Raw genomic sequence first — 12,897 nt, 5'->3', positions numbered from 1 at the left:
GCTGCATTTTTCTAAAACACAAATTTTCTGCAGCATTTTTTTCCGCAATGTGTGGATGGGATTAGCCAGAATCTTATTCACTTCACTTTGCATTTTTTTCAGCTGTGTTTCCACAGCAACTAAAATTGCTGCTTTTCTTCAGCGTGGGGCCTTAGTCTACAGATAGATCATCAATACAAGATCATTGGGGGCTCTGGGGGCAACATGGTGGCTCAGTGGTTAGCACTGCAGCCTTGAAGCACTAGAGTCCTGGGTTCAAATCCCGCCAGGAACAACATCTGCAAGGAGTATGTATGTTCTCCCCATGTTTGCGTGGTTTTCATCCCAAAATACAAAGACATGCTGATAGGAAAATAAAATGTGTACATTGTGATCCCTATATCAGTAGGGGTCTGACACCAGCACTCCCATCCATTCACTGTGACACATGAGATTGAACAGGAAGCAGACAGCTCTGCTCTCTGTGTAGTGGCCAGATCAGGTACTACAGATCAGTTCCTATTCATTTGTAAGGGACCCAAGTATAAGATTCTCACAGATCTGGTGTTAGTGACCTATCTTTGGGACAGGTCTTTAATATGTTTAGCCTGGAAAACCCCTTTCAGTTGCTCACTTGTCAACTCTGCTGTATAGACTGGGACCGAAGGTTCAGAGACATTTCATATCTTAAAGAGTGAGCGAAGATAAGGCAAGATAACAGATACGATTATATTCTATATTCACCCCCATCACATCCTGATTCATATGGGAAGGAGCTGTACTCTTCCCATTTATTTGTCCATTAACTTATTCATTGCATGGGGCCATCAAAGTGCCATATAATACACATCCCTGCTGCTGCCTTGTCTATGCTGGAAGGAAATGTGTTTCTTTCATATGGCCAACTTCAACCAAACGTAAATAGCTACAACATCGAAATAAAAGAACACTTTACTTCTTTCCTACAGAGTTCACACAATCTGCCGTCCATTTGCAGTGCTGTGATAGTGCGGGCTTATGAGCTGAGTCTTTGCCATCTGCAGTTGGTATCAGCTGTATATTACAGCTGACATTTTGCTGGACTTCTTTGCCTGCTGATGGGTTTACAGGCCAAACACAGCACATTTTTAATTTCTGGTATCTCTGCTCCTATTGAAAAGTTGCTGCTTATAGGGAAAGTATCAACTCTCATAAAAGCAGCTGACATCTGATGGCACTATAAAGATATCCTCACTTAATGTACTGGCTAAAAGTGAACAGTTTTGATCAAACAAGTGATGCTACGAGACCAAAGCTCAATCCAATGACCTTAAGAGAGACGAGCGAATTTATAAAAAATTTGATTCGGCAGCTTGGTCGAATTTTCCATAAGAATTTGATCCAAATCCCTTACCGACATCCGCCTTAATAATACGGTGGAAGGACTTCCCGCAAACCACGGCGGAAGCATGGTGCACACACAAGGTGATTAAAGATAAAAAAAATTACTGATATTCACCTCTCCTGGGCTCAGAATCCACTCTAAAGCTCTTCAGGCTGTTGTCTGAGGTCCTGCTCCCCAGACATCACTGCTGGGTCCTGTGATTGGGCCTCAGCGGTCATGTGGGGCACGATGATGTCATTATGCTGGCATGCTCCACATCTAGGGAGCAGGATCTAAGTCACTAGCTGGAAGAACTCTGAAGTTGATGCTGAGCCCAAGGCAGGTGAGTATAAGTATTTCAATCACCTCCCTTGGCTGGGCATCTAATGAAAAGAGGCCTGGCGATCTCAAGACCCTCTCCATTAGCAGTATGTGTAGAAGTCAGGTAACCAGACTGCTATCAAGGTAGCACGTTGGAACCCCTTGGATGCTGCGGTCATATTTGACCGTGGCATCCAAGGAGTTAAAACCCCAGATCGAAGCTATGTGATTCGTTACCGCGAAGTGTGAGGAAATCCGGATTCAATGCAAATAGAATATTTCCTGAAATTTGGATCAAATTCCACTTTGTCAGCTTCGATTTGCTCATCTCTAGGCCTTATACATAGATAGGCAGACCCATATTTTTTTTTACAAAGCTGTAGATATATGGCGATATGTAAATGTAGTCGAATACGCTTGCGAAAATAGAATAACATGTAACACTGCTTCTAACTCACAAAATGGTGACAGATCCTCGTCAAGTGTGTAACTGCTAGAGAACTCAGCTCACAGTATGGTCGGGAAACACCTCTGACCTCCATTTCTGTGGAAAAATGTGAACATTGGACTTCTCTGCAGGATACCAATTTAACAATGTGTCTAAAACCAGATACAATACTACTCGGTCTGGTTCCAAGAAATAATTGGAAGCTGGCTCTCCCCAGAAACGTATCACTCTATGGCTACAGAATAGGAAATTTGAGCAAAATACTAAAAATTACGTCCAGCTAACCTGTCCTTAATATTTGTGCATGTGGAGCAATATGTGTGCCAGGCATCTTGTACTGGCCACCATGTTAACTATATCTTATGTGAAGGTTATACTCAGTGTGATCCTATTAAATGCAATGAAATCCATTTTTAGGAGTCGGAAGTTACACCTATGCCTAGAACTTTTGTACAATACTGTACATCTACTGGACTATAATGTATTTGCACCGTACCCCTCACACCCTTACCATAAATACTTGTTCTGAGCGCTATTCCATTTTCATTTCACATATGATTGTCTCAATTTTTCTCTCATCACATGTACTGGGTCAAATTTAGCCAGCACTTTCACCCCAGCAAGTAATGGATGGTGTGTTCCCCTTTGACAGATCACTGACAGGTGCATATGCAATTGTCTCAGCAGAAGATGGGAAGCTAATAATCCGTTTTTCTTGTCCCATGGTTGCTATTTGATTCTGTTACAGTAGCGATACAGCATGGCACAATTTTATAAAAATAATAACCTGTGTCAAGGAAATGTTGTGTAGGCATTTGTCCTATGGATTCGGTTTGGAGGAATATGCCGGAAGGCTGAGTTAATATCCCAAGGTAACGTGATAGTTTGCAAGATGCATTTTACCAAATAGCAGACTACATTCAAGACGGACAGATAAATACATGACATTTTATACTATTCTCACAAAACATATATATTGGTTCTGGTGCAAACAAAATATTTGCATGGAGAAAGGAGAAACACAGAATTTCAATTTTTCCTTAATGCTAGCTTTAAGATGTATCACTGACAGTGCATGCACCAATCTGTCTATCCTTGACTTTCTTCTTGGCTTAAAGGGGGCTTCTGGACCTATAAGGTTGATGATGTATGGGTAGGTCATCCTTCAAAGATTGGCAGGGATATGAAGGGATTGTGGGATCCAGCTCTGTGAGTGCCTCTAGGAATCAATGCAGAGGCTTCTTGTTTAGGGTTGAGTGATTGGGTTTGGAAAAGATCAGATTCTGATTGGCGATCGAGTAAATTTCACGATCGTGATCGGAATTCCGATCCCGATCTTTTCCAGCAGGATCAAGGTCGGAGGTTATCTCAAGATCGGCTCAACCCTAAAAGTTACTTTTCCCATAGAGAATCATTAACTATGGTTGAGTGATTGGGATCGGAAAACATTGGATTCCGATTGGTGATCGAGCACATTTCACGAATGCGATCGGCTGGAAAATGATCGGAAATTGGATTTTAAAATCGATCCTGAAATCTCAAGATCAGCTCAACCCTATTTCTGTTCTTTAGTGATCACATCACAGCAATCATCTAATTCTTGTTACCCTGAAAGGTGTTGTAGATATCTCACCCTTCCATGCACAATAACCTCTGCATAGGTCACAGTGCATGCCTAGAACATTCTCACATAGAACGTTCCTAAGGCCGATGTGGTTGCTGTAAAACATCTCTCTGAATGTTATAAACAGTAGCTAACGTAAGATGGATGTCCCTATTATATTATTCTATTTATTTTTCTATTTACCTTCATATCAGGTACAAAAATAAGCAAAATAAAATACAGCCTTAACTTCAGGCAAAAAAAATGTGAAACAAAACCCTGCTCGTCTGAGCACTAACTGTACAGATGGCTTACTACCAGCCACACAAATGAACTTAAGAGCACAATACAGTGTCAGGACATACCCAGGCACCTCCTCTCGCTCCTAGGATCTGGCCTGAAGTGCAGGATCTGCAGCATTTTATGGCCCAGTTATGAGCCCAAGACCCACACCAGGGGCTGAAGCCTATTCAAGACCTGCCCTGAACCACACATATGGTCAGAAATCTGGGCAAGATATACTCCAGCACCCTGCCTGCCATCTTCTCACAATATTATTAACAAATATAGATCATACTTATACATTCCCTTTAACAGCAATAGGAACAACACCTAAAACCTCACTAAACTGTTGGCTGCTTTGGACTTCGATTTGTTATGGAATTGTGAATAGTATATATGGTTTTCTCCAATTTCTACAGGGAATTAAGGATTAGAGGGGAACAATTTCAATAATAAGATTTTTAATGGCGCAAAGAAAATAATAATCACTATTTAGTGGTGTCTGTATGAGACAATAAGCAATGTACCAGGACCCTAAGTAGATTAAATAAAATATTCATTAACAATTCTCCTAATTAAAGGAAAAGGATGTGGAAATAGCAAATAGATTCTAAAACAAGCTCACCAGGCTTGATATACTTAGTGATCCTGTAATCACTGTAGTTCTGGGATATCATTTTCCTTACCCAGAAGACAGCACGGCAATGGCTTTCATAAAGGTTGTTAGTACAGCTACTAGGCAGTCAGCCCTGGAGACCTTCCAACTGTCAGAAGTGTAGACTCTGTGCACCCGATGCAATTTAGACAAACCTTAATGATGTCTTTAACAAAAATATGACTTGACAATTGTGTTCTGGCAAAACAAACACTCTGATCTCCAAGGAGTGTCAGGAGTTAGTGTAAAAGATAGCAGAGGTGGGATGGTGTGTGAGCAGTATTCAGTTTTATTTGAGTGACAGCAATTTTTTTTTCTGGTTAAGTCTTTAACATTTTCTGGAGTTGACATGAAAAAATAACCATAAGAAAAAAATCCTGTGTATTTACATTTCAACGTAGCTTTAGCGTATATGTGAAAACTTGAAAGTGCATCCCTGTTGTGCGAGAGTGAAGGGTGTGGTCTTGGAAGATAGGAATGTTCCAGCCAAGCAGCTAAAGGGTTTTTGGTAAAAACCCACACCAGGGAGGTCAGATGGGTAATTAAGGCCTGATATTAGTCTGTGGCGCCACACTGACAGAGCTGACCTGTCCAGACCGAACCTACAAAGCAGGTGCTAGGTTTAGTTAGTTCTCAGTTGAGAAGGTTTTTGTTTTGTTTATTTGTGCCTTTGCAAAGGCAGTTAGTGCACTGCAAGTGAATAAAGCCTGAACTTGTGTGCAACCCAGTGTCTGTGTCCCTGTTTCCTGCATTGCTACTGAGCATCTACCTTAGCGATTCCCCACACTGTATATAATGTAGTATACGGGCTTCAGGTGGTAATTCACTTAGTTGTGTTACAGGACTCTCTGTATTTTACTCCAGAAAATGACCACTTCCTGTCAGCCATGTTGGGTCTTCTTGAGCTAATATCTGAGTTACGCTGCCAAGAGCCTGACTTATTTCTGTCTTTTCACTAAAAGATAGCATCCTTCTCATCTGGATCACTGTATAGACATTCTTGACTAAATCCATGATGGATGCCGTCAAAAGTTTATGTATGGCGCCCGCGACTACTGGTTTGTTTTTTTCAGAGGTAGGTACATTCAAGATATCAGAAATTGAGACATGCCTAATCAGGTTCTCTACTGTCAGGTTGGTGTTCCACCCTCCTGACAGTAGAGAAAAAAAAATTCTAACTTGACCAGAATCAGTGGATCTGCACCTATGGAAAGATGAAAAGAGATGAAATTTTTGTAGTGTGAGAAGGTGACAGGCAAAGTGCTGGAGTCCCACTATATCAGCCTCAAGTGGTCCAGGGAAGGTCTGGAACAGGCCTCAGCTCCAGGTGTGGATCCTGGGCTCATTAATGGGCCATACAAGCCTACATAACCTGCATTTCAGTGCAGATCCATGGAGTGAGAGGAGGTGTCTGGGTCTGTCCTGTTGCTCTGAGTCCGGTGAGACTGTATCGTGCTTATTGGTTTGCCCGGGTGGCTGTTATTGAGCCACACGTATAGTTAGTTTATTTTTACTGTTTAATTAGTTGCTCAGACGAGCAGGATTTTGTTTCTTTTTGTTTCTCCAGAAGTTAAGGCTGTATTTTATAATGCTCATGTTGTGCCTGAAGTCAAGGTTTATTTTCCTGCTTTTTTTTTTTTTTTTTTCAAATAAACCTGTTTCCTGCATATTTTGTATCCCTCTCTGACCGGTTGGGTCCGCATCACTTTTGCTACCGAGCTACCTTCCCTACAGTAGATACTGCATCGCCATCTCGTCACAGCTAGCCGCACGGAAGTTCACGTGGTGGAATTTGGTTTCTGCTGTGTGAACATAGTCTTATGCTATTAATTTATGAAAAATAGCACTGAAAAGATGGTTAGGTGGTTTCAAAAAGTTTAGTAGGGACAAAGTGGAACTGAGGAATGAGTAACGTTCCCACATCACACTTACCGATGAGCGACGTGTAAGCACACATATGTTTCCAAATTATTTGTAAGTAAATGTGTAAGTGATAAGAAATTCCCCCATTAAAACCACTGGAGAGCAAATAAAACCAGCAATTGAAGTGCGTCTGATAATATTCTTTCGAAACTATCCCACAAATGGCTGTTTACCAATATTAGTATATCCCAATAGATTAGACTGAAAACACCCGGAATGTTTCGTTCTTTGGAAATCTTCATTTTCTTGCATTTATTTGCTTCCCTATTAGATCACGCTGAGATAATTGCCTAACCCCATTTGCGCAGTACAGTACTAGTACAACTGGATACATTTGTTAATTTTATGCTTTTTCTCATTTTAGGCTGTTAGCGCAGAATATTATGAAATCTATTATCGTTATATTCATGTTACCAGGTCATTTAACAGATATTGGGATATTGAGTTGGTCATAATAAAAGTATTTGAAAAACATACTAAACTTTCTATTAGCTTGAAATAGTTAGACATTAAGCAGGTGCCAGTGTTTATACTGGTTGTGTTCTATGGAACATTATTGTGTCTTTGACCCTTGTTAGACCTTGCACATGCACATGAACATAGTTGTATTTGTCCAATCTAATTTGTTTAGCAGAAACGTGTACTTAGAAATAGTTTGGGCTTTGATTCAGCCAATTTCATATAGTAAACTATGACAATGGAAATCCCAAAAAATGTATATATGTGTGAATTATTCCCAGATGCATTTGGGGATATTCATCCCTCTACATCAGTTGTCTGCCATAGAAGGATAATATTTTGGCCCAGATTTGGTGCAATGCCCTTGCACTGGGTGGGGATGTAGGAGACCTCACTGATGAGGAATAGGCACTACCACTAGATACTCCAAAAGTGGGGTAATGAGAATGAGGAGAAAATGGTATAACAAAGAAATAACCAATACTTACCTATTAAATCTCCCACCAGGAATTTCAAACAATTTGAAATCTTCACCAGCCTGTGGCTAAGGCCTGGTTCACATCTGCATTCAGTATTCTGTTCGGTAAGTCTGTTTGTGGATCCCCCGAAAAGTAGTGATCAATGAAAGCACATGGACCCCATTCACTATAATGGGTTCCATGTGTTTTCCGTGCGGTGTCCAAAAGAACCATATGGAGAGGAAACCACTTCAAGAACTACTTTTCTCCCCACACGATTCCTGTGGACACCATGCGGAAGACACATGGACTCCATTACAGTCTATGGGGTCCGTGTGGTTTCATTGCTCACCGCTTTTATAATGCGTTTGGTATACCTTTCAGCAGGTCCCCAAGCGGACTCTCCAAACCGAATACCAAACACAGATGTGAAACAGGCCTAAGACATTTGTACTAGTAAATTTGTTTAGGTATGAAGCCTCACCCAGTCCCTGCTCACCCCCTCCCTGTCCTCTTTTAAGAAAGTGGCAAATGCAGTGCTTCCTTTGACATGCCATCTACAAATCAGCCCCCATATTTTTTATTTACACCTGACAACTGGCATACATACAAGGAAAATATCCTCTATGCAGGTCTAAGTGATAAAACCCACTAACTGCAGTCACCGCTATGGGAGGCTCAGTGTATAATACAGCTACCATTGAACTTAATGGAGCCTGTAAAGATCTTTTTACACTGTGCTCCCCCAGTGGCAGCTGCATGAAAATGCAATGAATTAGTGTCAGGAAGTAGAAAAAGAATATCAGTGCCAGGCCCCATTCCCCCACAGGCCCCTCAGCCGCTGCATGATCTGCCTACATGGTAAGTATGCCACTGATCCCAATCTTCATGACACCCCAGACAACCCCTTCGATAAAATGCTGCTAGGAAATATATTTAAAGGGGTATTCCCATGATGCTAGTTCACCTGCAGGCTGTTGTGCTCTATTCACTTCCTGCTTTTCTCGGCACATTGGTGGGCGGGGTTTCACTTGCACGGGATTGTTGTAAATGTTTTACCACAGTGTGAAGCTGATGTAGCAGAGCTGGATTTCAGTCAGTTTGCATTACATACAGAGGTAACGGACTCCCTATCTCAGCCTTTATCAGCCAAATTCAATTAAACCGACTGATAAGAGCTCAGATATCCCGGAGCTCTCACCTCCCCTATCTGAGAAGCTCCGCTACTTATCAGACACAAACAGCTCAGAGCTGCTCCCAGCCCCTCCCCCCTGAGAGCAGGCAGCTACATCACTTGACAAATGAGCAAATAATCCCAAGGGCTGTAGAAACACAGTGTAAACAATGAAGTGAATAAATTAAGATAGTGGCCAAACAAAGCAGTTTAGATAAAGCAATGCATTTAGGAAAAGTCTTAAATCCACATAAACTAGCAGTATAGATAGGATCCTTGTGACGGGACAACCCTTTTAATAACTTCAATTTGTATTACTTATTTTTTACATATACTTTTTATTTAACCCTTCCATATTTGACTTGATAGTTACCAATTTTTAACAAATGCTTATTCCATAGTATGTATCTATGAGTCTAGACAGATACAAATTGAGCCAATATTTTTTTTTTTTTTCATTATTAGATATTAAGATCCCGGTGAAATTATCTGTAATTATTAAATTCCCATTTCCATGCACCGCAATGCAAATACTATGTAAGTAATTGATGATGATTGCTGATGAGATGAGTGTTTGCAGGCAAGCACATTACTATTAGTATCCACAGAAATGATCATACATGGAATATACAGGAAGTTGAAATATCGCTTCGCACAAACATTTGTCAAGCTTTTCGTATGGTTCAGCAGATTTGTGCCATCCATTCTATTTTCCTCTCTGCCCAAGATGTGTTTATTTTCTATCCTTGCAGTCATCATTCAGAGAATACAAGTATGAAATTAATTAACTGTAGATCAATCTGCGGCTTTAACATTGCTACTTGTTTTATTTCCCTTTTTTGTATTTTCATGTGTGAATAATTCAGTTTTTCCACTAAACCAAAAATATAGCGCAATCAAACCGAGCCGACAAGCCGTTTCGTCTTTTTTTCTTTCTTTGTCGGGATGAAACCGTTCTCCAGGCACATAAAGTGTTGTTTGCTTTCTTAAAATTTTCTTTTATTTCTGATGGTCTATTTGAACAGAAGAGTCCTCTAAATTATTTAATGTCCCTTTAAAACATCCTCTCATTCTACCTTTTACTGTTAATAATTGATGGAAAGACAAGCAGAGAACACATTAGAAACTTGTAGTTTTTGTTCTCATGCAGAGGGACATGAAAGGACCTATTATGTATGATACATGTAATACCGAAATACAACATACTTCAACTCATAGTTCAGACATAACACACTTGGCAAAAACACGGTTTAGGATGAACAATTAAAAAACAATGGATCTCACAATATGGAGGCGTATAAACTCTTGGTTTTATTGTACTGCAGTAGTAAAACATAAGAAACTACAGACGGTGCAAACATTTTAGGCAGGTGTGAAAAAAAATACTTCAAAGTAACCCTTGGTTCACATCTGCGTTCGGTAATCCGTTCAGGGACCCCACCCCGAACGGACTACCGAACGCATTTGCAAGTGGTGTGTAGTAAAAGCACACGGACCCCATAGACTAAAATGGGGCCCGTGTGCTTGCCACAAGATCTCTGCACGGAACATGCGGACAGGAAAATAGATTGTGAAGTACTTTCCTGTCCACATGTGCCCTGCGGAGATCTCGTGGCAAGCACATGGACCTCATTATAGTCTATGGGGTCCTTGTGCTTTCACTGGAACACCACTTGCCAGTGCGTTTGTCCGCATGTTCCCTGCAGCGATCTCGTGGCAAGCACACAAACCCCATTATAGTCTATGGGGCCGTGTGCTTTAACTGGAACACCACTTGCCAGTGCGTTTGGTCTTCCATTCAGGGGGTCCCCATGCGGACTCCCCTGAACGGAATACCAACACAGATGTGAACGAGGGGTAAGAATGCTTTCAGAAATGGAAGTGTTAATAGTTTATTTTGTCAATCAACAAAATGAAGTTAATAAACAAAAGAGAAATTTAAATCCTATCAATATTTGGTGTGAGCGCCTTTTGGACTAGTCCTCGAAGTGATAATATGGCCCCACGGAGCCCTGATCTCAACATTATCCAGTCTGTCTTGGATTACATGAAGAGCCAGAAGGATTGGATCAAACACACAAGATGTAACAAAATGAAGTGAATATACAAAAGAGGAATTTAAATCCCATCAATATTTGGTGTGAGAATCTATTGGGGTAGTCATCGAAGTGATAATATGGTTCCACAGAGCCCTGATCTAAACATCATCCAGTCTGTCTTGGATTACATGAAGAGCCAGAAGGATTGGAGCAAGCAGACATCCACAAAGATCTGTGTTTAGAACTCCTTACTGATTTCCTTCAAAAATTGTCTACGAGTGTACCGAGAAGAATTGATGCTGAAGACAAAGGGCAAAGGTCACACCAAATATTGATTTAATTTACATTTCTCTTTTGTTCATTCACTTCATTAGTAAACTATTAACAATTCTATGTTCAGAAGCATTATTATTCTGTTATATTTAGGGTTAAGCGAAGGGGATCGGGAAAGATCGGATCCCCAATAGCGATCAAGTAAATTTCACAATCTGGATCGGCTGGAAAATGATCGGATATCGGATTTTGAAATTTTAAGATCGGCTCAACCATAAAAGTGACTTTTCCCATAGAGAAACATTGGCTAGGGTTGAGCGATCGGGATCGGGAAAGATCAGATCCCGATTGGAAATCGAGCAAATTTCACAATCGGGATCGGCTGGAAAAGGATTGGAAATCGGATTTTAAAATCGATCCTGAAATCTCAAGATCGGCTGAACCCCAGTTATATTTATCTTATACTTCTACCTTCTTCTGGCTCAAAAAACACAGCAAAATCCACAACAAAAAAGCTGCTTTTCCACAACGTGGGGCCTCAGCCTAATAATTTTTTTTTTTAACATTCTTACTTTGCAGCATTTCTTTTTCACACCTACCTAACACGTTTACACAGTTCTTTATATAAATTGATCTCACCTTTCATAGAGATAGTAGAATTTTATTTTTTTTTCTAGAATCGGAGAAGCCTCTTCCCAATAAACAATGGCCTTTATTTAGAACTAGTTTTTGTAATTGCTTTAATGAAAGTTTTACATGCTCCACGCTGGGCTTCTATGTGACTCCAGACAGCAGACAGCTAAATGTTTGCGCGCCTTCCTTCTGATTGCATATTTGTGTGTTTTTCTTTTACATTTAAATATATATTATTCTGCAGACACTGTATGATGGAACGCTATGAATGGGAAATGCACATCAAGGCCATTACATGCCGCTAGCTGCATAGAAAGACATTGCTGTTCAAAAATGATGAAAAGCAAAAATGTCTATTATATTCTTGCCTCCTACAGTTTGGGAAATCTGGCGCCGCTGTTCATTTTGTTTTATTGTTTCTTATAATACAGCTCATAATTAGAGAAGAAAAATTGGCAAAAAAAAAAAAAAAAGAATAAAAAAAAAAACAAGACTAGTTAGAATGCTACATACCTTTCCTATTATGTCCGCGATTTTTGGGACAAGCTTTCCTTTTTGGTGTCTATACGTTGGTGGGCTTTGTCCATCCCAGTCTTGAAGTTCTTCAATGCTCTTAAGGTAGAGAAGAGCCTTCAGACCTGTGCAGTAGTCATGGATCACCGTGAAGTCTTGGTTCTGTATAGCACTGCAAACCTAAGGATAGATCAAGAGAGAGAAAGTTAATAAAATAACTTATTGTCTTACTTTTTGCCTTTATGCACTCCAGTTTTAACTGGACTTGTAAGGTCTGGTTCACATCTGTGTTCTGTATTCCATTCGGAGAGTTCGCTTGGGGACCCCCTGAACGGCATACTGAACATATTTTCAAGCGGTGAGCTTATGAAAGCACATGGACCCTGTTAGGGGCACAAGACCCCTGAGTTATGTTGTTGTAGTTCTGATTGATCAGGAAGAAGTTTACGAGCTTGGGAGACATACAAACTGACACCAGGGTATCATGTTTAGTATGCTTCACTTTATTGGAAGACACGGGGCATTTTATAGTCACAAGCAAGCTGCGAAGTATTTGTCCTTATTTGGTCATGTTAGATCATCACGCCCTTAACTGGTAGTGTCTTTAGTTAAAGAACTAGTTTAACCAGTAGAGATGAGCGAACACTAAAATGTTCGAGGTTCGAAATTCGATTCGAACAGCCGCTCACTGTTCGTGTGTTCGAACGGGTTTCGAACCCCATTATAGTCTATGGGGAACAGATACTCGTTAAGGGGGAAACCCAAATCCGTGTC

The 12,897-nt window shown here is 40.5% G+C and overlaps 1 protein-coding gene across 1 annotated transcript in view; it reads right to left on the bottom strand.

Annotated features, from left to right (window-relative positions):
* Nucleotides 1-12,897, bottom strand: part of DPYD (dihydropyrimidine dehydrogenase) — a 655,808-nt gene that overhangs the window by 58,317 nt on the left and 584,594 nt on the right. The window contains exon 20 of the mRNA XM_075286742.1: nucleotides 12,124-12,303. Coding sequence (XP_075142843.1) covers nucleotides 12,124-12,303 — 180 coding nt within the window. The remainder of the gene's footprint in view (nucleotides 1-12,123; nucleotides 12,304-12,897) is intronic.

Source organism: Leptodactylus fuscus, chromosome 9 (assembly GCF_031893055.1).
Source record: "Leptodactylus fuscus isolate aLepFus1 chromosome 9, aLepFus1.hap2, whole genome shotgun sequence".
Classification (NCBI taxonomy): domain Eukaryota; kingdom Metazoa; phylum Chordata; class Amphibia; order Anura; family Leptodactylidae; genus Leptodactylus; species Leptodactylus fuscus.
Note: the sequence above shows the minus strand (reverse complement) of the source record. Positions and strands in the feature narration are given on the sequence as shown.